At 52.0% G+C, this 23503-nt stretch overlaps 1 protein-coding gene across 3 annotated transcripts; it reads right to left on the bottom strand.

Annotated features, from left to right (window-relative positions):
* Positions 1-426: 426 nt before the first annotated feature.
* MOV10 (Mov10 RISC complex RNA helicase) lies at positions 427-20625 on the bottom strand. 3 transcript variants are annotated; one of them, XM_040998380.1, is made up of 21 exons: positions 20430-20625; positions 20012-20213; positions 11056-11259; positions 10616-10851; positions 10167-10425; positions 8829-8963; positions 7747-7915; positions 6248-6402; positions 5854-6030; positions 5617-5764; positions 5121-5279; positions 4739-4842; positions 4536-4633; positions 4216-4432; positions 2855-2972; positions 2463-2654; positions 2245-2319; positions 1420-1545; positions 1244-1332; positions 875-996; positions 427-786 (listed from the first exon to the last, which is right to left on the bottom strand). In XM_040998380.1, the coding sequence occupies exons 2-21, from the start codon at positions 20146-20148 to the stop codon at positions 695-697; spliced, it is 3012 nt and encodes a 1003-aa protein (XP_040854314.1). In that variant the 5' UTR covers positions 20149-20213; positions 20430-20625; the 3' UTR covers positions 427-694. The 3 variants fall into 3 exon arrangements, with proteins under 3 accessions (XP_040854314.1, XP_040854315.1, XP_040854313.1); XM_040998381.1 differs by lacking the exon at positions 20430-20625 and adding an exon at positions 20332-20401; XM_040998379.1 differs by lacking the exon at positions 20430-20625 and having other exon boundaries at positions 20012-20315.
* Between the last annotated feature and the right edge of the window lie 2878 nt (positions 20626-23503).

Genomic DNA, 23503 nt, shown 5'->3' with positions numbered 1-23503 from the left:
TATAGCAACTTCCTGTCTCTCTCCCTTACTTGGTCCCTGCTTGGCTCCATGTCCCATCCTTTTTTTTTTTTTCTTTCTTTTTCAAGTGTCTTGCCCCAGTCATCCCGCAAAGGCAGGACTTAGGAGTGCAGGGTGGAGTCTCTGAGCAAAGGATGAGGTCATACCTGGCTCTGGGCCTGGAAGGCCGGTAAGGGGAGTGGTCCAGCCTGGGCTAAAGTTAGAAACCTGTGGGTGGCTTCCCGACCCACTAGGTTTCCTCTGGAGGTGTGGGGGCAGGGAGGGGTGTGGCACTAAGCAGGGTGTAACAGTCTCACTGGGTCCTAGAAGGTCAGCCTAGGGGCTTGGAAACCTAGGCCCTCCCCTCCAACCCCCCCCCACACACCCAGACCCCCACCACCAGGCAGAGCTTAGGAAGACACTGGAGGCTTTTGCATAGAACAAAATCTTGTTATCAGAGTTTTTCTCCCTCTCCTGCTTCCCCCCTCCCCAACCAATAGCAGCTTGCTGTGTCATTCTCCCCCAGCAGGGGAGGGGGTGAGAGGGCTTGGCTTGTAAACTGCCACCCCCACACCCCTGGCCTGCCTGTCCCTTGGAGGGGCAGCTTGGCTGGGTTCTGGTTCAGGCAGGGTTCTCAGTTCGGGGCCGGGCAGGAGGTTAAGGCTTGGCTGGTGTGAGAAGGCAGGCTGCTGTGTTCTCAGAGCTCATTCCTCCACTCTGGCTCGACTTGCAGGGATAGGCCCCCTTCGCTCTCCCGCTCCTGGGGGAGACAGTCGTGAACATGAGGCCCTAGAATGAGAGGCGGTGTGCTTTGCCTTCCTTACCTCCTCCGCCTGCAATCGTCCCCTAACCTGGCCCACCCCGGTCCAAGCCGTACCTGAGGTAGAGGGGCTGAGCTTGCTCAGACCTTGGAGTAAGTTCTGTCCTTGCTGCAGGTCCAGTTTGGCAGGAAAGGGGCACCCAGTGTACCCCCCGTTTTCTTTACAGAACTCCAGGAATCTGTGGGGTACAGGGATGTTTGCACCCAGGAGCCTCTGAAGGCTCGGCCTCGCTCCTGCCACATGGGCCTACAATCTCTTAGCCTGTAGTGGCAGTTAACTCATAAGTAGGACTGGGGGGGGGGTGTCGTGAAGACAAACATGTCTGACACTAACTCAGCCCTAAGCAGGTGCTTAGTGATGTTCACCTGTCCGGGGTTGGGGGCTGCGGCTGCCCAGAAGGGGTAAGTGGGGGGGACAATGCTCACGCTTTCCAGTCGGGGTCATGGCCCAGGAGAAGGGGGTTGCCCACTATGATGAGCAAGGCTTTGGCCCGGGTCACAGCTACGTTGAATCTCTGGAAGGAAAAATAGGGAGGGTGGGGTCATGGAAGGGAAGAGCCCCCCTGGAGGAAAGAAAACCTGCTGCCCACCAGCCCCTTAACCTTGGGGTTCTTGAGAAAACCCAGATTAAAGTCCAGATCCAGCTGCACGAAGCTCTGGCTGCTGCGCACGGTGGAGATGAGGATGACACTGCGTTCCTGACCTTGGAATTCTTCCACGGAGCCCACCTGGAGGAGAGAGGCAGGGCCTGAGACAGGGCGTGGCCAAGGGGGAGGTTGAGTTGTGAGCCAAGTGTAGATGAATGAAGACAGAGGCCTATGAAAGCAGGAATTGCAGGTGGACCCCAGGGAAGGGGTAGGAGTGGGCTGGGACAGCAAACGGCACTGCAAAGACCAGGAAACTGGGAGCAGCCAGTATCCCTGGAGGTATTCGCGAAGAATACTCAGCCCTGGGGACTCCTGCTCAGAATTCCCCAGGGAGAGGCCTCCAGCCAGTTACAACAGTCATATTCCACAGTGACATTGCTCAAGGAGCTATAAAAGAATACCAAGGCCCTGACTCTGCCCTCAGATAGCTGTGCACTGGGTGGGGCCCTGGCAGTGTGCAAAGCTCCCCAGGTGATTGGTACCTGCAGCTGGCATGCAGACCTGTCGCCTGAGAGGAAGAGTCAGACTACTGAGGGTGTGGGAGAGGGTGGGCTGCAGTGTGGACTTCATCTTCAGGACGGGGGCCTCATCCCTTCCTTGGGTGTCGCTGATCCCATGAGTTGGGATCTCCAAGAGCAAGAGGTATAGTGAACCCCAGTTCTATCTCAAGGCAGTGGGTGGGTGGGGGCTGGACAAGAGCAGCAGGGGCAAAGAGTGCAAGGTGCAGAGTACACAGGTGCCAGCTCGGAGGGGGTGGATGTGGAACAGCCAAGTTGTTACCTTTAAGTCCTTGATGTCATCCAGTCCCCGAAGCTCCCTGTCCAGTTTAGTGATGCAGTACCGGATCTTTTCCACCTGCAAAGAAGGGACAGGTACAGCTGCTTCTTTCCCAGCATGATCCCTGTGCCTAGGAGCCAGTCAGGAGGCAGCAGAGGCTGGAGTGCCTGGTATCAGAGCCTGCTGGCTTGGCTGCGCAGAAGACACCACTGGAGCCTCACCTGCTTCCGGTATGGGGAGATGACGCCCACACTGCGGGGGCTTAGGCGGGCTTTACCCTTCTTGGAAGAGGGGGCCAGCAGCAGTTTCAGATAGGAAGTCACTGTGGCGGCCTCTTCAGGATTGAAGAAGGATGGGCTGTTGCCTTCACGCTCATCCTTGCCCATGATGCCATGAAAGATGATAGGAAAGCCCTGGATGTGGTCAGGGGGACACTTGAGCTAGGCTGCCTTCTCCTCTTCTGTGCACCCCTAATCTCTGCCAGGCAAGAAGGGGGTCTCGGGGCCAAGGTGACACAAAAAGAGGCCCTGAGTGTGCACCCAGACCCTCCTTTTGCCTTGCTGAGGGTACTACAAGAGTGGGAGCCCAAGCCCCCTGCCCTGGGCACCCGCACCTGCCGAGGGAGACCCTCCCAGCGGCAAAAGCGCTCTCGGTCCACCACGTCTGCGCAGGCCTGCAGCTCCCCATCATAATACAGCCGGTTAGGGATGTCCAGGATGGTGGGGTGGGACCTGGGAGGCAGGAGGGGAAGGGAAAAGAAGGGTATGATCAAGGGCGAGACTGCTTCTGCCCCACCCCCAGGGACCCTGCTCTGAGTGCGCCCTCCCCACACTACAGGACACATCCAGATTTGATGTCTGCCGCCAGCCACTGCACACCACAGAAAGGGAGCCACACGTGGTGCCAGACAGCATCTCATCCAGGAGTGTCAAGGACAAAATTAAAAAAAAAAAATTCCTCAGTCTAAGAGGCAACAATAGCTAACATTTACTGAATTTTTAGTGACAGCCTAGAATTCACCTAAGCATTACAAATATATAATTTGCTTTACTTGAAAGAGGAAGGGCCAGTAGGTTAACCTGTTACTTAATGGGCACCAGAGCCAGTCTCAGCTGCTCCGCTTTCAATCCAGCTTGCCACTACTCTGCCTGGGAAAGTGGCAGAGGATGCCCCAAACTACATGCTGTTCCAGGCTCCTGGGTTCAACTTGGCAGGTATTTGAGGAGTGAACAAGCAGATCGAAGAACTCACTCTCTGTTAGCTCTGCCTTTCAACTACATAAAACCCTGACCAAACAAAAACACACATACACAAAAGGAAACAGAAAGGAGAGAGGAAGAGACACCTCCCATCCATTGGTTCACTCTTTAAATACCCATTAGGCCAGGACAGAGTCGGGAGCCAGAAACTCCATTTGGGTCTCCTGTTCACATGGCTGATAGGAACCCAAGCACTTGAGTTATCATTTGGGTGTGTATTAGCAGGAAGCTGGCATGCAGAATGGAGCTGGGGAATTGAACTCAGGCACTTTTGATATGGAATCCAGACATCCTAAGCGGTGACTCAACCACTGTACCCAAGACCCAACTCTCTGCATTTTGGATGTCTGGATCCATCCACTAGAACAAGAGCACAGCTCTCTAAGCTGCGTTAGAGTAGGCTGATGAAAAACTGGACTCTTACTCTCCTGGTATTTCTGATTTCTGCCCAGATTACTTGGTAACTTCATCTGGGACCTGCAACAAACACTGGTCAACCCCTAATATACAGAGAAGCCAACTGGCCAGGGGTGAGATCACTTGCTAAGTCAGAGACCACTGGGAGCAGTGGTGGGACAAGGCCTTGCTTCTCCCAAGGTAAAGTCCTGCTACATCACACCTTGGGTTGACAGGGCTGTGGGTTCCAGCCTCTGGCAGGGAGGAAAACTGCAAGAAGGATGGGAAGAGACAAGGTGAGAACGCAGGGGGGCCATACCTGTAGTTGCGCAGCAGTTTGGTTATGAACTGGGGGTCATAGCCCTCAGGACCCTTCTTGTACAGGTTGTTGTAGGTGAGTAGGCGTTCTAGCAGGGAGTACCCCAGCCCATGCTTCTGGGCCAGTGGGGACCGCAGCACGGGCCCCAGCTGACGGGGGTCTCCTGCCAGCACCAGCTGCCCTCCTGGATTGCCTGTTTCCTTGACTTCCATCAGCCCTGGCAGGCAAGAGTGGTGTGGGAGGAAAGGGAAAGCAGTGAGGGCCTCTCCAACCCCAGGCTGGATGGGGGCCCTCCTTGCAAGCCCACCCTGTACCCTTACCTGCTATGGCCACCAGACTTTCAGGCTCCATGCAGTGGCCAGCCTCATCGATGAAGATGTGTGTGAAGTGACCGATGGGAAACTGGGCCGAGACCAGCCTGGGAGGTGTCAGGTGGGTCACATGGAGCACATGACAGCCAGACCTCAATGCTCAGTCAGGCCGGCCTCTCATCCCCAGCCCTACATTTATACACACTCCCCACCTGCTGGCCGTGATGAGCGTAGTAATTAAAACCCGGTATTCCTGTAGCTTCTTCTTGGCAGGAAACACATACTCTCCCTTCTTGGCATCCCAGTTACAGCAGGGCTGTGGGTTGTGGGCCAAGAAGAATCAGCAGGGCTCTACCTACCCTCCTCATCCCACTGGCTCTGGGCCCCTAGTTTTAACACGCCCTCACTTTGTGGATGAGGAGACATGAGAGGCTCACAGAGGGGTCCTGATCCACCTAAGCTCACATAACAAACTTGGAATCCAAGGTTTTCCATCCCAGTGTCTGCCCTGAGAGCTGCCTGCCCCCCAACCTCCATCAGTGCCACCTCCCTGCGGCCATCCCTCAGTCCTTCAATCCCCACTTCCTTAGACACCTTGATGTCCTCGGGCACCATGCAGATGTCTCTGCTTGGGGCCAGGAGGCGGTAGACGGAGCTGGGCAGGTGGGCCCGGAGCCGCTGACAGAGGAGGTCAGCCCCTGAGTTGGACGGAGCACAGGCCAGGATGTGGGCTTCCGGCAGGTGCTTCGCCACCTATGGTGCAGAAAAGTGGTGTGGGAGGTGGCATCCAAAGACCTCAGTGGTGACTCAGACTAGGGCTGTGATGACACAAAAGGCCTGTTCCGATCTCCTGGCCCTTGCTGATCCCGACAGCACCTTAAATGCTGGACAGCTATTGCTGTCCATGTAAAAGCCATGATAACCAAAACGTGAGTGCTGACTGTGCCCAACAGACAACAGTGCCCAATATCCAAGCTGACCCAACTTTTGACGTGCCATACTGATGGTTGTTCAGAGAACAGATGCATTTGGAGACGAGGAAAGCAGCATCTGAGGAAGGCTGCTTATTTCTACACAAGTCCAGCCTCACCTGCTTTATGGCCTCCACTAAGGTCACAGTCTTGCCAGTGCCTGGAGGTCCAAAGATGATGTAGGGGGCTGGCCGGGCAATGCCCCTCACAATGTGCTTCATGGCCTGTAGCTGCTCGGGGTTGGACTCCAGACTCCGGTCATACAGCCTGCCAGAGGTATGGGAACAAGACTGTGAACCTGAAGTCTTCTGGTTTCATTCCCTCCCGCCTCCCGGCTCCTGTGGCCCCAGTCTCACTTGAGCTTCACATCCGGGGGCAACAGCGGGATGCCCCGGGAGGCCACAGGGAAGAGCATGGGCCACAGCAGCCAGCGCCCTGTCAGCTCCAGGGCACGGTGCTGGACCCGTAGGGGCTGGCGGTTGAAAGTGAAGTTCACCTTGAAGGTCAGCCCATCCACAAAGCGGCTCAGCAGGCTTTGGGCAAGGGGAGAGAAGGGGAAGAGCTGCATTGTATATGTGTGCTGGGGTAGAGGGGAGGGAAAGCAGTCTAAGATGGGACCCTGTGTGTCTCAAGGACAGCCAGCTGCCCAGCACCTTGGACTCCAGCCCTCCCAACTCCCTGGAAGAAAACCCTCCCACCCTGTGCCCTCTCACAAGGACACCTGGAGACTGCTCTGTCCCTATCGCCCACCTTACAGGAAAACTCAGCTTGACCCGGTCCAGCTCCACCTTGTGCACAAAGCCCTTGTAGGTGATGGGGTCCTGCTGCTGGGTCTCGGAGGACAAGAGAGCGAACAGGTGGTCACCTCGCAGCACTGAAGGACGGCTCTCAGCCACGCCTGGAACCTATAGGTGGGAACACAGCAATCTTCTGACCTGGGGCTCTCCAGCTGCCTGGCAGATGCTGACAAGGGCTCCAGCCTTCTGAGCCAAGGCAAGGAGCTGGCTATGCCATCCCAGCACCCCATTTTCCTTGTCCACGGGATAGGGCAAAAGCCAGGGAAAGGAGAAAGAGACAAATCTTCCTTAAAGCAGAATTGCAGTGCCTGATTCCAGGACCTGGCAGCTGGTTTCCCAGAACGCCCAACTGCCCACCTCACTCTTGACCAAGATTTTTTCCTCCTCAACCTTGAAAATCTTGTTCAAAACTCCCAGCCTGTGCAAGCCTTTCCTGATCCTACTCACCCTCTCCCTTTCCACCAGTATCTGTGGGCAGAAAATCCTTTCTCATGGGAGACTTGGGGCTGATGTGACATGCTCAAACCTGAGAGCCAGGAAGGGCTCCAAGATCTAGGAAAGGCTCCAAGAAGTATCCAGTTTTGGGGCTGGTGCCATGGCGCAAATGTGCACTACCACTGCCTGCAGTGCTGACATCCCATATGGGCACCAGTTCCAGTCCTGGTTGATTGACTTTTGATCTGCATTCCAGCTAATCTGCCTGGGAAAGCAGTAGAGGACAATCCAAGAGCCTGGAGACCCCCTTCCACCACGTGGGAGACCTCAGAGAGGCTTCTGGCTTCTTGGGGAGTGGGCCAGTGAGTGGAAAAACCTCTGCCTCTCAGGTAAATAAATAAATTCTAAAAGAAGAAAAAAAAGAAAGAAAGAAAAAGGAAAAAACAAACATCTAGTCCAATTCTTTCAGAGAAGTGAACTTAAGGCTCAGCAAAAGTAAGGGTGTGTGGGGCTGGTGTGGTGGTGTGGCAAACTGGGCCTGTGCCAGGAGCACCAGCATTCCATAAACGCACCAGTTCATGCCCTGGCTGCTCCACTTCCCATCCAACTTCTTGCTTATGGCCTGGGAAATCAGCAGAATATGGTCAAAGTGCTTGGGGTCCTGCCACTCACACTGGAGACCTAGAGGAAGCTCCTGGGTTTGGATCAGCCCTGGTGCACCCATTAGGGCCATTTAAGGAGGGAACCCCTGGATGGAAATATCTCTCTATGACTGCCTTTCCAATTAAAAACAACAACAGCAAAAAAATTCATAAACAAAACAAAAAACCACAACCCCTAGGCGTCCCTGTAGGTCACGCAGCTGGAGGCAGCAGAGTTGGGTTAACATCTGTGTCTTCCCCACCACCCTGCTCTGCTCCTTGGTGCATGGGCCCTGCTCCTGCTCTGGCCTTGCTCTCAGCAACACTGGGCCAGCCACCGGGAGTCCACCCTCCCCACACTGGCACCGATCCCAACCTCCAGCGTGAGCAGCCTGGGGTTCTTATCCACAGGATCCCAGGTCATGGGCACCGAGTCCAGGTCATAGTGGCGGATGTCATGCTCCATCTGCAGCTCCTCCAGGTGCAGCAGCAGCCGCAGCTTCACCTCATAGTTCCTCCACTTCAAGGCTGACTCCAGCTGTGCCCTGGTGGTGGGGACAGGAATAGGATGGGTTAGGGCAGCCATTCTCTCCTCTGTAGCTCTGGAAGGATGGAAGCACTAGGAAGCAGGGGAGACCAGAAAGGCAGGGAGATGCGAGGGGGCTGGAAGCCTGGAGGCTGGAAGTCATGACTCCTGTTGTCCTGTATGCCCCCGCCTGGCTCAGCATCTGCATTGTGGCTTGCTGGCCAGAATATTCTTCACCCAAGATCCTCTCCAGTGTGACTCACACCCTCATCTCCTCCAAGAGGCCAGAACCAGCTACACTCTGCAACACAGCACTAGCCTGTTCCCTCATCCTGCTTTAATTCTGGTTTAGTATCACTTTAAGTCTTCATAGCACTCAAGACATGACACAGTAGGAGAAACTTTCTTTTTTCTTTTTTTTGAATTTAAGAGATTGTTGGGCCAATGTCCTAGCAAATAGTGTTAGGCTGCTGGCTGAAACATAGCCATGCCATATGAGCACTGGTTTGCGTTCCAACTGCTCTGCTTCTAATCCAATTCCCTGCTAATGTGCCTGGGAAAGCAACAGAGCATGGCCCATGTGCTTGCACTCATAGAGACCTGGATGGAATTTCACGTTCCTGGCTTCAGTCTAGTCCACCCTTGGCTGTTGTGGCCATTAGGGGAGGAAAGCAGCAGAAGGAAGATCTTCTGACTCTCTCGATCTCTTAGTAATTCTACTTTTCAAACAAACAAAACTTTTTTTAGAAAAAAAAAAGCTTAAGAAATTGTGAGATAAACACTGTCTCCCACAGACTGGGCAAGACCTCTTCTGACTGGTTCACCTGGAACAATGCCTGGCAAATGGTGTGTGCTTAGTGAGACATTCTCGCGAGGACAGAGGCTTCAGGGCAGAGGGCGGTGGGCTGTGCAGGGCACGGGGCGGGACTTACTTGATCTCAGCGACTTCCTTTGGGGCAGTGAAGACGCTGGTTCCCTGAAGAAGGATGGGGAGCAGCTGCCTGAGGCGAGGTGGTGGGTAGTACGTCCCCAGGGCCAAGCTCAGCTCCAGCTCGTAGCCCTTAGCCCTGCAGGAGTTGGGGAGAAAAGCCAACATGGGTCAGCAGTTGGCGCAGTGGGTTAAAGCCCAGTGTGTTGAAGCCACCACTTAAGATGCCCTCACATCCCATACTGGGTGTGCTTGGGTTTGAATCCCAGCTCTGGGCTCCATTCCAGCTTCCTGCTAATGCACACCCTGGAAGCAGCAGGTGATGGCTCAAGTACTTGGATCCCTGCCATCTACAAGGGCCACTCAGATGAAGTCCTAGGCTCCTGGTTTTATCCGTGGCTTACTTTGGGTCATTGTAGGCATTTGGGGGAACGCACCAGTGCATTGGAGATCTCTGTCTTTCAAATCCCTTTTGAAAAAAGCTACCAGAAATGACTGTGAATGTGTCTCTAGCAGCAGGGGGATATCCCTCATACTGGAATACTCCCCTCTCCACCCCCCACCAAGGGGCATAGCTCAGTGACACTGGGTGTGCTTACTGTTGGGCTGGACCACTCCCATTAGGGGGACACTCATACAAGTAACACATGCTCATTAACGACAACTGGACGGCAGGCAGCAAGAAATAAATGAGAGGCCTACTCTCCAGGGATAACTAACACTAACTTTTTGGTGTAAAACCTTCCAGACTTCTGTCTTTGTAAATCTATATATATGTCTATATCTATATATCTACGTCATTAACAAAAAGAGCATTAAGCTACTGCTCTCAGTGCCAGCATCCCATAGCGGAGTGCTGATTTGGAGTCTGGGCTGCTCTGCTTCTGATCCAATTTCCTGCTCATGTTCTTGAGAAGGCAGCTGAAGAGGGCCCAGGTACTTGGTTCCCTGCCACTCAAATAAGACCAGGATGGAACTCCTGGCTTCAGCCTGGTCCAGCCTTGGCTATTGTGGGCATCTGGGGAGTGAACTAGTGGATAGTAGATTTTTGTCTCTCCTTCTCTCTGTAAATCTGCCTTTCCAGTAAAAATAAATAAATCTTTTTTAAAAAATGAGTAGAGTGATGTGTACGGTGAGCTCCCTGACAACTGGTAACCCAGGGAAAATTCTTCACGGTCCTCAGCTCTGCTGCTGGCCTGCAAAGTGCTCTGCTTTTCTGACCTACCACAGAAAAGCGCCCTCGGGCCCAGAGGTGTGGACAAGCTGCAGTGGGGAGAGGGGCTGTGATCAGGGCACCTGCAGCCCGGCATGGCCAGGAGTGGGGTAGGGGTGAGTCAGTTACCGGTCAGGTCTCTCTCCTTCCTCTATCCGGTTGGTCAGCACAGGATTTCCAGTAATCCGGGTCCGCTGGAAGGGAGCCGAGGGCTTGAGTTGTGCAGCCAGGGGGCTGTGGGCCACAGCAGCCAAGAAGCGGGCTATGTAGAAAGTACCAGCTCCTTCCGAACCTGACTCGCCGGGCCCCAGCAGCTCCCAGAGCACCGTGGCTGGGAAGTAGCCCACAAAGTTGGTCTTACAGTGGATGTGGAGTTCATAGCATTCACCTGGATGAGAATGGTGGTGTGAAGAGGACAGGAGGTACCTGCCCCCAGACAGCCCTGGCCCGAGGCAGGAACAACCCAATGGACAGGAACAATGACTGTGGGCAGGGACAGGAGAGCGTGCTTTCCAGAGCACTGGCCCTGCCTCTCCCTGCTCACCAAGAGCTCTTCCCTTGGCAAACCTACTACTCACCAGGGCCCAGGGGGCAGGGCAGCTCCTGGTCTCCCATGTAGAAGACAAACTGGGGTGTCCGGCAGAGCGGGAAAAGGTGAGTGAGGGTGACAGGTTTACTGCCTCCATTCCGAAGCCTCAGAGTCAGCACTTCCTTGCGATTCAAATCCAGGCGGATGAGGAGCTGCCCGTCTCGGGCTTCATGGGGTCCCTGGACTTCCACATCTACCCCATGCTTCCCGTGAAGATACTCAGCCCTGGGGAGAATGGGAGTTGAATTGTGGGGGGTGTGCTGCTGAGGTGGGAGGGTCTGGAGCAAGGGGTGCCCTGGAAGCAGCAGAGGACCTGAGCCCCGCTGAGGCTACCTCATTGCTTCTTCCACCTACCAGCCCTTTCCCCATGTCCTGCCCAGCCCCTAGCCCTGCCCCAATAACACACTCACACCCCACTTCCCCACACACCTGTCATAGAAGATCTTGGCTAGCAGCGACTTGTGGCATTTGCTGATATCTGACCCCGGCTTCATTCTCCTTTTTTCTGGGACCTGCACATCGACCCAGCGGTCGAGTTTGAAGAACCTGACCCGAGTCTTGGTGACGTAGGCCAGATTTGCAATCTTCATTCCATACAGCATGGAGGAGAAGCCAGGGGCGGGGGTCCCAAAGCTGCCAGAAGCAGAGGAGACTAGGAAGTGAGGGAAGTCAGGGCCAGGGGACGCTGGGTGGCAGTGGAGCAAGGAGGGAAGGGAGGGTCGCTGCGCTGGACACGATGGGCCCAAAGACAAAGTTGGGGGTGAGGGAGAAATCAGAGGGTGATGGGCCTTTGAAAGGGAAAATTAGAATGGGTGGGAACAGCAGGGTGTAGACCGCACACATCTGAGGAAAGCCCACCCCCTCAGACCACTGATGGGGAAGACTGAGGGAAGAGAAAGCAGGAAAAGCAGTTTTTTCCCCCCCCTCAAATTATTTGGGACAGAAAAAAAATGCAAACAACTCAGAGGAAAGAACTGAGGTGCAGGGGAAGCGGAAGGAGAGTAGAGGTGGCTGGAGGTGCAGAGGGGAGGGCGGGAGAGCAGAGCTGTCCAGTGTGGGCAAGGTGGCTATTCAGACAGCATCCACCCGAGGTCAAAGAGTGCAGGAAGGGAAGGGCTCCTTTTCCAGAGACCAAATAGCCTGGCCTTGTGCCTAGAGAAGGTGAAGACAGGGAAAACGTGTCAGAAGGACAATGACCTCAAGGTCCAGCGCCTGGAATTCAGTTTAGTCAATCAACCAATGCTTACAGGGGCCTCTTATGTGCCAGCCACAACACTAGATGCTGGGCGCTCACAGATACCGAGGTGCAGGCTGTGCCTGGAGGAGCACACGTAGGTTCCAACAGGGTGTGGGGACAGACACGGTGGCAGAGGGACAGGGTGTGGGACAGCAGCAGGGACACTGTCTAAAGGACGACTGCATGTTGCCCAGGCACAAGGGAGGTGCCCAAGCCAAAGCGCAGATGCAAGGCTGCTGCTGGGGCGGCCCACTTGGGCTACTCTGGCTGGGTCAGCTCAGGGACTACACTTGTCCGAGCCTTTAATTTCCCTTCCAGGAGATAGGGACAGCAAGACTTGCCTTGCAGGGTTGGCTGTGGGGCTGATCCCAGGACACTGGCCCTGCAGTGACTCTTGGTCCAGGGCTTGGCACATAGGAGACCTCGGTAAGGTTGAGTGATGGTTAGTTTCACATACAGTTGGGTTTTACTAGTGTCAAAGTGTAGGAGAGGGAGCGGCAGGAGGCAGCAGAGGAGGGAAGGGACCAGGTCATGCGGTTCTGCACGCCAGGCCAAGAAGCCTGTTCCTGAACCTGGATGTCAGCCACTGTCTTTCACTTGCTGGTACCCAGAAGCCCAAGGACACTGAAGAGGGGGGCCCACTGACAGCCCTGCCCCCTTGAGGCTCTGTAGGGAATGGAAGCCAATCTTGACCTAGCATACCTCTTTATCTTTCAAAGTTAAAGCAGGAGGCTCCCTCAGGAGGAACCAGATCATGCAGTTCTGAACTTTTATCTCTGGTGTACCCTGCCTGCAACTCTGCCCCTCTCCCTCACCCCAGGCAATGAGTAATGGCACTATTCAGAAAACTGTGAATTGACTATGATTTGTTTTTGAAAAGATAATAAATCATCCAAAAGCAGAAGAGAAAATGCTGAGTAAAGATTAGCTACTGCGGTTAGTATTTGTATTAGTAGTAATAGCTGTACTAATAGTAGCGGGAAGAGGAAGAGAACTTACTTGGAGCCCACGTCAGAGGCTACCCTGTGGTTACAGAACCTCTGTGGTTGATGGGTTTTAAGCAGGGGAGTGGCAAGATCATGTGTGCATTTCAGATCACTCTGGCATCAGGATTGAAGGATGGATTTGCTGGAGGCAAGACTGTAGGCAGGGAGACCAGTTAGAAGAAGGCCATTGATCATAACTGCCCAGTTAACTAAAGGCCTAAAACCAGACAGTGGTAGGGATAGAAGAGGAGGAGGCTGGGGCTGGCAACCATGAGCAGGATTTGGTGATTTACAGGAAGAGGGAATGGAGGATGGAAGAGGAAAGAGTCTAGGACTGTCCTGGAGAGGAGGTAGAGGCAGTGGGGGCGGGGAGAGCCATGCCTTTTGGATGTGGACACACTATGGCTGGAGAATCTTGTGGCAATGAGGCAGAAGCTGAGAACTCAGGTCAAAGCCAAGGCCAATACCAGGGAGTGCTCAGGCAGCAGATACAACCAAGAAAGTGAGTTGGGATCCACTAAGAGAACATGAATGGTAACCTGAGAAGTGGAGGCTAGAAAAACCCAGGGAGGAGAGGAAAGTGAAGAAACCCTGCAGAGAAGGAGAAAAATCAAGATTCAAAATCAGGCACCCACATCCAGCGCTGTGGAGCGCTGCAATAACGAAAGTGAAGAGGAGGAGGTCACTGGGAACTTCCACCAGGTCCCCTGTCAGTGGCAAAGGGCACAAACTCAACGCCTACAGCAGCCAAATTCTGACAGGTCTCCACAGAGGTCAACGGGAAGTGCCTATTATGAAAACACTGCATGGATTTACACATTCTTTTGCACCAAAATTAGCTTTAAATTCCATTTCCCATTAATTTCCTGACATTCCCCTGTTATTTTTTTTTTTTTTCTTTCCAGATACATTTAACTGAAAGACAGGGATATAAAGAGAGGTGGAGGAGACACATCTTCCCTCTGTTGGTCATGATGGCTGGAGCTGAGCCAGTCTGAAGGCAGGAGTAGGGAGCTTTTCTGGTGCAGAGACCCAAGCACGTGGGCCATCCTCTGCTGCTTCCCCAGGCACCTTGGGCAGGGAGCTCGACTGGAAGTGGAGCAGCTGGGAACACAAACTGGTGTCTGTATGGGATGCTGGAGCTGCAGGTGGTAGCTTTACGTGGTATCTCACAGCAACCCCTCTTCTCCCCACTGTACCTTGATTTCACAACCATCTCTAACACTGTTAAGAATGACCTATATGTTTCAATGCAATGCTTTCGCAGAAACACTGTATAGGGGTCTTGGACAGGCTCCCTCTTCAGTGCAGGGAAGCAAGGGAAGGGGTTTGTGGGGACTGAGAAACAAAACAAACAAAAAAACTCCAAACAAAAAACCACCAAAAAACCCAAAAAAACAGGGAGGGCATACCCTGCTTTCAGTAACTACTTGGGGCCAGGTTTGGCTTAATGGTCAGGAGGGTGTTTGGGATGCCCCAAGCTGATTCCAGCTTCATGTTAATGCTCACCCCAGGAGGCAGCAGGCATGGCTCAAGTACTTGGGCTCCCTGTCATCTCCCTGGAAGATGTGGATTGAGCTCTAGGCTCCTGGTTTGGGTCTGGCTCAAGCCCCAGCTACTGCTGCGCATTTGGGGAGTGGACCCAGTGGATGGGAGATCTCTGTCTGACTCACTGCCTTTTAAAGAAAGCAAATTAACAAGGCAGTAAGTGCTGGCTTCTTTCCAGGCACATGTTACCCACAGGGACTGTGGGTCCCATACGGCCAGGTCATTTGCCTTTTAAGAGAAGACAAAAGCTAAAACGTAAAGTAGTCAAAAAGTTATCTTCTAAGAATGTTTCAAATTATTTTCCATATCTGTTCCTGCTACTGCTCAAACTCACCAAACCTAGCCCTGGTCTAAAATTCTTCCACAGCAATTAAAAAAAGTTTTAAAATCAGACTTCCTATATTCTTGTGGAGAGAAAGCATACTTTGTAATATACATCTTGTCACCTCGATTTCCAGGGAACACTTTCTAATTTGGACTGGACACCCTATAAGCATATTCAACAGATCAACCAGAAAAGTGCTTGTGGACAACAGGCAAAGGGTTAACGTCAATACGGATTTTCTTAGAAAAGACTAACAACTCAAGGGAAAAACTGAATATTCAATTTAAGGAACAAATCCAGAAGCCCAAGAAGATGAAAATCAGCTCTAAATATAGACAAATGCAAATTAAAGTAGAAATGAGATATCACTTTATTCCCATTAGACTGTCAAAATGAAAAATAATCCTAACATGCAGCGCTGCTGTGGCTATGCTGAAAAGCAAACTCTCATACACTGCTGGCAACAATCTGGTGGCACCTACTGACACGTGAAATTCAGGGATTCTTGAAGACACAAGGATCCCATTCCTGGGAACACATTTCCTGGAAAACAATACACCCACGTGTAATGACAGACATGCAAGGATGCTCACTGTGGTCATTCACAGGGATCAAGAATCTGAAACCAAACACCCGCCCATTAGCAAAGAGATGGCTAAATCAACTGATGGAACTTACACCATGGAGTATTATACAATCATGGGAAAGGAATGCACCAAATCCATTCAACTGTGGCTCGTATGTGCATGGCAGGACCCCTCAGCCGCTGCTTCCCAGAAGCTTTAAAAAGGAGCTGGACACGGAAGCAGAACAGCTGGACCTCTGACATGCACGCCAACAGAGGATGCGAGTGCCCCAAGGGATGGCTTAATCCATTGTGTCACAAAACACCAACCTCTGAGGCTTAATTATTATCATTTAAAAAATATATATTTATTTCTTTTTATTGGGAAAGTCAGATATACAGAGAGGAGAGAGGAGAAGAGATAGAAGATCTTTCACCCACTGATTCACTCCTCAAGTGTCTACAACAGCTGGAACAGAGCTGAGCTGATCCAAGGCCACGAGCCAGGAGCTTCTTCCGGGTGTCCCATACAGGTTCAGCGTTTGTCTGTGTTTGCCTTATCTTTGGCTGCTGTTGTTTACTGGGTGAATAACAACTTCATCTTTTTAGACCCAATTCAGAAAAGGCCAAAAGCTAGAATGTTACTTTAGAACATGATGAAGGGGGTGCACTGGGGGGGTGGTGTCCGTGTTGTGATATAGCTGGTGAAGCTACCTGCTACAATGACCATATCCTAAATGGGTACCACTTCATGACCTAGCTGCTCCACTTCCAATCCAGTTCCCTAACGGCCTGGGCTTAGCAGTGGAAGATGACCCACATGAGAGACACAGCTGAAGATCCTGACTGCCGGCTTTAATCTTGTCCAGCCCTGGCCATTGCAGCCATCTGAAGAGTGAATTCGCGATGGAAAATTTCCATCTTTCCCCCTCTCTCTGTAACTCTTTGAAATAAGTAAATGACTCCTAAGACAACAACAGTAACATGATAGCATCAGCTTTGGAAGCAACCTTCAAGGGACATCTAAGGACTAGCATTGTGGTCCAGCCAGTTGGGCCACCACCTGTGACACTGGCATCCCATAGGGGTGCCCATTCAGGGCCCGGCTGCTACATTTCTGATCCAACTCTCTGCTAATGTGCCTTCAAAATAAATAAACTATGTGTTTCACAAACTGGGTTGCTGAGCTCATTAGTGGATCAAGAGCAAGATTTGTATAAAATTGAAATCAAATAGAAGAAAAAAGAAATCAGAGAGAAGAGGGTAAGTGCTTTGTGAAATCTGCATATCCGGGACAAAATCAAGTGTATTTTTTCAAATGTGAATGAAAGTCTTGCCACTAAGCCACCACTCTCCATATCAGAAGCCAGTACGATGTCTCGAAAGCCTGATTACACCAGTTTCTGACTTTTGAACAAGTTTTGTATACCCTTATTTTCATTTCATTCGAAAGGCAGAGAGAAAGAGTCAGAGAAAGGTCTTTTATTTGCTGGTTCATATCTGTAAATGTCCATTAGCAGCCAGGGCTGAGAGCTCAGAACTCACCCTGAATCTTCCATGTGGGTAGCAGGAACTTCTGTAACCTGTTACCTCAGGTGAGCCTTTGCTGAAATGGGCAGCCTGGACTCAAATTAGGCCCTTGGACGTGGAAGGCAAGACCTCACGCAGCTCTCAGCCTCTGTGCCAATGGTTGCCTCAGTCTCAGATTCAAAAAGACAAACGAAATGCTTTTTTTATTTTGAAAAGCAGAAGAGAAGAAGACAGAGGCAAAAAGATCTTCCATTTATTAGCTCACTCACTCATCAAAGTGTGTAGCAGTCAAGGCCGGCAGGTTCGAAGCCAGGAGCCAGAAAGTCCATCAACCCAACCTTGGGTAGGGATCCAAGGGCACAAACCGGGCGGCTTTCCCAGGCTCTACAGAACTATCATTCTACTGCGGCTGCCATGGGATGCCTCTGCTGTAGGAGGCACCTTAATCCACTGAGCCACAACACCAGCCCCAATTCATACTCTGTACAACTGGGGAAGTAGAACATTCAGATCATTGTTCAGAGTCCAAGGAAACCTCTAAAGGGCAGAGCACCCCCACAAGCTGTGCTTTCACTGGTTTGCATATACATGCGCCACTCCGCCAGAGTCCTCTCTGCAGAGGCAGGCATCGGGGCAGGGACGCACGGCAGGCCTTGCCGAGTATGTGCGTGAGCTGGGTTAAGGCAGAGGGTGCAGGGCAGAGCGCTTGACAGCATCATAAAATAATCTAGTTGGAAGGCACTTCTTTCCTGTGTTGGAATCTTCTCATTTGCCCAGCTATTTTCAGCTCCTTCTCCAGTACGTCAACTCGTTGAATTAGATTCTGCTCATACTCCTCAGGCCTCGACTGCACACAGGGCAGATGCACACTGGACTCAAGGCTGAGGATGTGGTGGGGATGGCTGTGAGGACAGACACAGCAGCGGTGTGTCTGTAACACCGGGCTCTTCCCGAGGTATGAAGGGTGAGCTATGAGAGCTCAGAGCAAGAAGCAATGCATTCCTACCAGCAGGCTGAGGGTTGATTTCACAGCACTGCAGGTTCCCTTTAAGTTACCTAGGGAGCCCAGCCTGATGGCTCATTTGGCTGATTTTCTCCTTTGCCAGGGCCGGGATTCCATGTGGGCACCAGTTCATGTCTCGGCTACTCCACTTCCCATCCAGCTCCCTGCTTGTGGTCTTGGAAGACAGCAAGACACAAAGCCTTGGGATCCTGCACCTGTGTGGGAGACCTGGAGGAAGTTCCAGGCTCCTGGCTTTGGATCAGCTCAGCAAGGTCACTGTAGCTATTTGGGAATGAACCAGCAGATGGATGATCTTTTTGTCTCTCCTCTCTGTAAACCTGCCTTTCCCATAAAAATAAAAAAATCTTTAAAATAAAAAGGTTGCCTAGGAAACTGCTCCTAATCCAGTCTCCCCTACCCTATGGGGATGGCATGACAACAGAACCTATTTCTGCCCCTTGGGGTGGCCCTCGTGATCACCCTTCACACCAGAAAAATTACCCAGTTCTTTCCATCTCAGATTCTTGGGGTCTCAAGGTAGGAACCTACACTGAGACTTTTCCTCCTCTCTCACATACTGAAAAACATTCTCTCTCCTTCAAAGCCAAGGTCAACATTGCTTTCTCCATCATATTCCTAACAATTACAGGCAACTGCTTAAAAAAGAAAGAAAGAAAGAAAGGGCACATAGAGTAAAAACTGCTTTTGAGAATCCCTAAATTCACAGGTAACAATGCACTTGGTTTTCAGGAAAAATTCCAAAATGGCCGGTTTGTCTCCAGTAGTGAACTATGCCATGTGCCCTTGGTTAAGAAGTGAAGAAGCCTGGCTAAACTTCAGTCGGGCACCTCTGAGCTCTTTAAACCCTTTAGTCTCAGGTCTGTCTAGCTCAATTTTGCCAAGAGGCTGTCTCCTCTCCCTCCACCTGCTGGTTAGAAAGCCTCTAGGGCCACAGTCCCATCCCAACACTACACAGTAAAGTCCTTCGTATTGGAGTAACTTTAACGACGGTGCTCAGAGCAGCAGCAGCAGAGCTCGGCTGAGCTTTGTGAACATTGATCGTGGGTCTGTGTACATGGAGTATTGACAGGTTGTACTCCAAGGTCGGGGCTCTTTCTTCCTTTCCCACCAGCATTTTTCTCCTTCCTTAGCAGGCTTCTTTTATCTCCCCAAGTACTAGAGGGAGCTGCACACCGGCTGCCTGGGCTGTGTGCAGTTTTTCTGAGGGCACAAACCAGGGTCCTCACCATCTTTGGCCTTTCTTTCAGATGTTGCTCAAGCAACAGTTAATGTCCCTCTCAAAATGTGACATCCACTACTGAAAATAAGATTCCACCTCCTCCTGCCACCTCCACCAACTCTGAAACTTCATTAGCCAGCTCAGTGGCCTTCTGGTCTGCGGACACCCCCAATTCTGCAGGAGTCCCTGATTCAGCTCCAACTCCCTACAGCCCCATATTTGTTTGTACATGTCTTCGCATTTATCCTCTGGCCCCAGGACCTGTTGATGGAGGCGTTTTTGAAGCACCACACCGTGGTTTGCCGCAAGTCGCTTTGATTTGGTAAAGAGAACACGAGACCTAGCAGCCTTCTGCCCCAGGGTGAACGGGGCCTCCAGGAAGCAGCCCCCGGCCCTGGTCTCCATGGAGAAGCCACAGGTGCTAATGGAGGTTTGCTACATACGCAGTTTGTGCTCTTGGCTTCTTTCTAGCGCTCTCAGAGATTCTCGCGCCTACGCTGGGCCTCTTCGGCTGAGATAGCGGCTCCGCAACAAGGGAGTCCCCAACAAGCCTGCGCCAGAGCCCCCGGCGGGCAGCTCCTTCCCCCCCACCCCGTCCTTCTCTTGAGGCTCCCCTCCCCCAATGCAAGCGTGAGCCCCCCGCTCCAGGGCCCCCCGCGAGCGGTGCGTGCGCGTGGGCACAGATCCGGCTTCCAGGCTGTGGGTCACGGCAGCTCGGGAGGCTCTCGGCAGAGATCGGGCGCGGGCGGATCAGGGGGAGACTCCGGGAGGCGCGGGCGGGGCGTGGGCAAGGCACGGGAGGGGAGGTCCGCGCCACCCCTGGACCAGCCTGCGCCACAGCGGGAGCTGCGTCTCTCCGAGCCCTAGAGCGGGAAGGGTGGTCCCGAAGCCGGGGTCGCGGCGGTGCCGTGGGCCCACGCTCCTGGGCGCTGGAGGTGGGCCGGGTCGTACCTGATCTTGAAGTCGCGGTTGTAAACGGTTCGCAGCCGCTCGCGATCCGTCTCCAGGTCCAGTCCCCGAACGACCAGGAAACTCTCGAAGGATTGGCCCGTCTCCCGGAGCTGCCGGCAGCTGAACTTACTGGGCATCGCGGCGGCTGCTGCGGCCCAGGCAGGAGAGTCCGTGGAAATGAAACTGAAAGTCGCCGCTGCGGCTGGAAGTTGGCGGCCAGGGGGTGAGGGTGCAGCGCGGGGGAAGCGCCCCTCACTCCCAACCCAGATTTGCAGGCTCCCCTCTCCCTGACCGGCTTCCCTCCAGTGCTCTTAACCTACCTGAGCCTTCCTCCGCGCACTCAGTCCAGTCCCCTCCCCCTCCTCACATTAACTCTTTCCTAAGGCGTCTGACCCCTCCCTCAGGGCCCTCCCCTTACCCCAGCTCCCTCCCCTGGCCTCCAGCCAGACTCCAAACGTGGCTACCGCCTGGGGCCCCCTGAACCGCACAGGGAGGACCTCTGTGCGCCAGAGCCCGGGCGACTCCCACGCCCACCTTCTGGAGGAGCCTAGGGACTTATTGAAAAGCAGGAGAGCAAAGGGTGGGACTAGGACCTGGGTCAAGCTGTAGCTGGACTGGGGCGGCTTCGTCCAACACCTCCCCCCAGACTGCGGGGACAGAAACCTTGCGCAAAAGCGCGCGGCACGCCCCCTCCCCCACGTTCTTTTCTCGGGCTTGCCGGAGGAAGGCTGGAGTCAAACTTAAGTTTGGGCGGGGGGGGGGGGGGGTGAAGAACTGGGCGTCCCTGAGATAGAGGTGTGTGCATGTGGGAGGGAGGGACAAGGGGCCCCGCCGAGAAACAGAGTTGTTACTTTTCTCTGTCACACTCGCTTCTAGAGTGTGGGAAGGTTAACTTCACCCTCGAGCCACACATTTGGGTACTTAATTGCATTCCAATTATGGAGCGCTCTTTTATGATTAATCTGTTGCCCCAGTCATCAAAACACCAGCTTCTCTAAAGCCAGGGGCTATTGGGCTGGGAAGTGAATGGTTAACAGCCACAGCGTCAGTACCAGGAAGAGAGAAGACCAAGGCACGCTCTCGGAGACCAACCGAAGGGGGTGGGGCCACCACGAAAACAAACACAACCTAGCCTTTTGCATCTGTTTTTTCTGCCAGACGAAGAAATAGAAAACACACTACAGTTGGACAAAGACAGGTTGTATTTTTCCCCCACCCCCCTAAAACGTTTAGATCTATTGGTATATTAACAGTTCCAAATAAATCCGAGCTACAGTTCTTAACACTTGCTCGTGGGCAGCCACACAGTCTCCCAACACAGTGGAAGCAAGGGCCAGCACATAGGGGGCTTCAGAGTACCAGTTTAAGTCAGAAATGCCCGGAAATGCAGTGTCAGAGCGACCCAAAGCTACAGAAAATCCATTCACTGGGGTAGGCTGGAAAATGAAAACTGCAAGCAAATATTTTACCTTTTTTTCCTCTGCCAATTACCTGATGAGGTAATGAAGTCTTCCTCGACTTTTGTCAAAACTTCTAACTTACAGGTTCAAAAACTTAACACCCACTAAATAAAACACTTGGATCAACGAATCCAAACCATGTTACTCTGGAATATACATCCTCCTCTTTCCCGGTAGAGCCAGTTGTCCCCGTGGGCACAACACACAACTTTGGTGTGGTAAAAATTTGAAAAGGTGAGGCTCCCTGATTCTGGTTACAACATAGGTAGGTTTTCTAAACCAGTTTGATGTAGAAAACAAGGGACTGAAAGCTTACTTTCTGATATGCTCTGACGGCCGTCTGCTAGGACAGCCTTCCTGTCTTGCTTGCATCTGTATGTAAGACTATGATTCCCCCAAGAGACCAGGAGGAGGTTCCTGACTGCTGGATTCAGCCTAGACCCACCCCATCTGCAGAATGAACCAAGACTGAAGATCTCTCTTCCTCACTTTTAAATAAACTTTTTTTTTAAATTTAAGATTTAGTTATTTTTATTGGAAAGTCAGATGTACAGAGAGATAGATATTCCATCCACTGGCTCACTCCCCAAGCAGCTGCCACAACCAGAGCTGAATCAATCTAAAACCAGGAGCCAGGAGCCTCCTCCAGGTCTCCCACAGGGTGCAGGGTCCCGGGTCCTGGGTCCCAAGGATTTGGGCCATCCTCTACTGCTTTTCCCAGGCCACAAGCAGGGAGCTGGATGGGAAGTGGAACAGGCTGGATACAAATCAGTAACCATGTGGGATCCTGGTGCCTACAAGATGAGGATTTTGGCCACTAGGCTAATGTGCTGGGCCCATTACTCTCAATTTGTTTTCTGTAATTCAGAATGAGTGTTCTGTAGTTTTTTCTGCTCCCTAAGATAACAAACAGCCCTTAAACCCTAAAATGGGTCATTCTGCCACACCAAGGAGAGGCTGCAGCAGTTACAATTACCAGGTTTCGTATTTGCAAATTCATGTACTATAATTTACTTATAATCCCCCAATCAGTATTTGCAGTGTTTTTGTTGCCTTTCATGGACGTACTATCTGAGGTGCCCAATATGCAGGCTCCAACCTGAGGTGGGGCACCACAACGCTTTGCTTTCTTCCAGCCCTCAGATCGCAAAATTCACTTTTTTGTGGCACATCCAGTGCCATGGTTTTTTGGTGGCTTTTGCTGGTGATTTGTTTAAAATAGTCCAGGAATTAGTGAGCGGTGTTCTGGTGTTCCACGCATGAGAATGCTTTCCAGAGAAAATTGTTGTTGTTAAGCTTCCTTCAGGCATGAGTTACAGCACTCACCAACTCATACAGTACCTAACTATGCTGAATGAGAATCAACCGTATATCCTTACGCTGGCACTGCACAGAACACCTTTTGACATCGTACATTTGAACATGAAATTGGTTTTTGCCCACAAAGGGCCTATATGTATCCTAAATATTCATATTCTGTGTTCAAATGAGATTTTTGCTTATCCTACTACAGGACCGTGCAGTTTTCTTCAGCATTTACCAAGCTTTCCAGGTCCATACAGTAGGTGGCTCAACAACTAGAAAGTGATCACAAGCATCTGGTTTGCTCAATAGTTCCATATAAATTCTATATTCAACAACATGAAGGTATTCCCAAACTAACAGATAATATAATTAAAGACCTAGTGTGATGGCTCAATGGCTAAATCCTCGCCATGCACATGCTGGGATCCCATATGGGCACCAGTTTGTGTCCCCACTGCTCCAATTCCCATTCAGCTCCCTGCTTGTGGCACAGGAAGGTAGTGGAGGATGGCAAAAAACCTTGGGAACCCTGCATCTAAGTGAGAAACCTGGAAGAAATTCCGGGCTTTGGATCAGCTCGGCTCTGGCCATTGTGGCCACTTGGGGAGTGGATGGATCTTTCTCCCTGTATCTTCTCCACTCTGTAAAATCTGGCTTTCCAACAAAAATAAATCAATTTTACATATATATATATATATATATATTTCATTTCTATTTAAAGAATTTG

This window comes from Ochotona curzoniae, unplaced genomic scaffold (assembly GCF_017591425.1).
Source record: "Ochotona curzoniae isolate NIBS_2020 unplaced genomic scaffold, NIBS_Ocur_1.0 scaffold_1037, whole genome shotgun sequence".
Taxonomy (NCBI): Eukaryota; Metazoa; Chordata; class Mammalia; order Lagomorpha; family Ochotonidae; genus Ochotona; species Ochotona curzoniae.
Note: the sequence above shows the minus strand (reverse complement) of the source record. Positions and strands in the feature narration are given on the sequence as shown.

What these genes read in the sequence shown, in the direction of transcription:
- MOV10 (XM_040998380.1), bottom strand. Translation starts at nt 20,148, where the DNA reads ATGCCCAGTAAGTTCAGCTGCCGGCAGCTCCGGGAGACGGGCCAATCC. An exon ending in CCAGGCTGCTCACGCTGGAG is followed by an intron (nt 6,403 to 7,746) that starts GTTGGGATCGGT and finishes TCCCACCTATAG; the next exon opens with GTTCCAGGCGTGGCTGAGAG. An exon ending in GGGAGGGTCTCCCTCGGCAG is followed by an intron (nt 2,655 to 2,854) that starts GTGCGGGTGCCC and finishes GACCACATCCAG; the next exon opens with GGCTTTCCTATCATCTTTCA.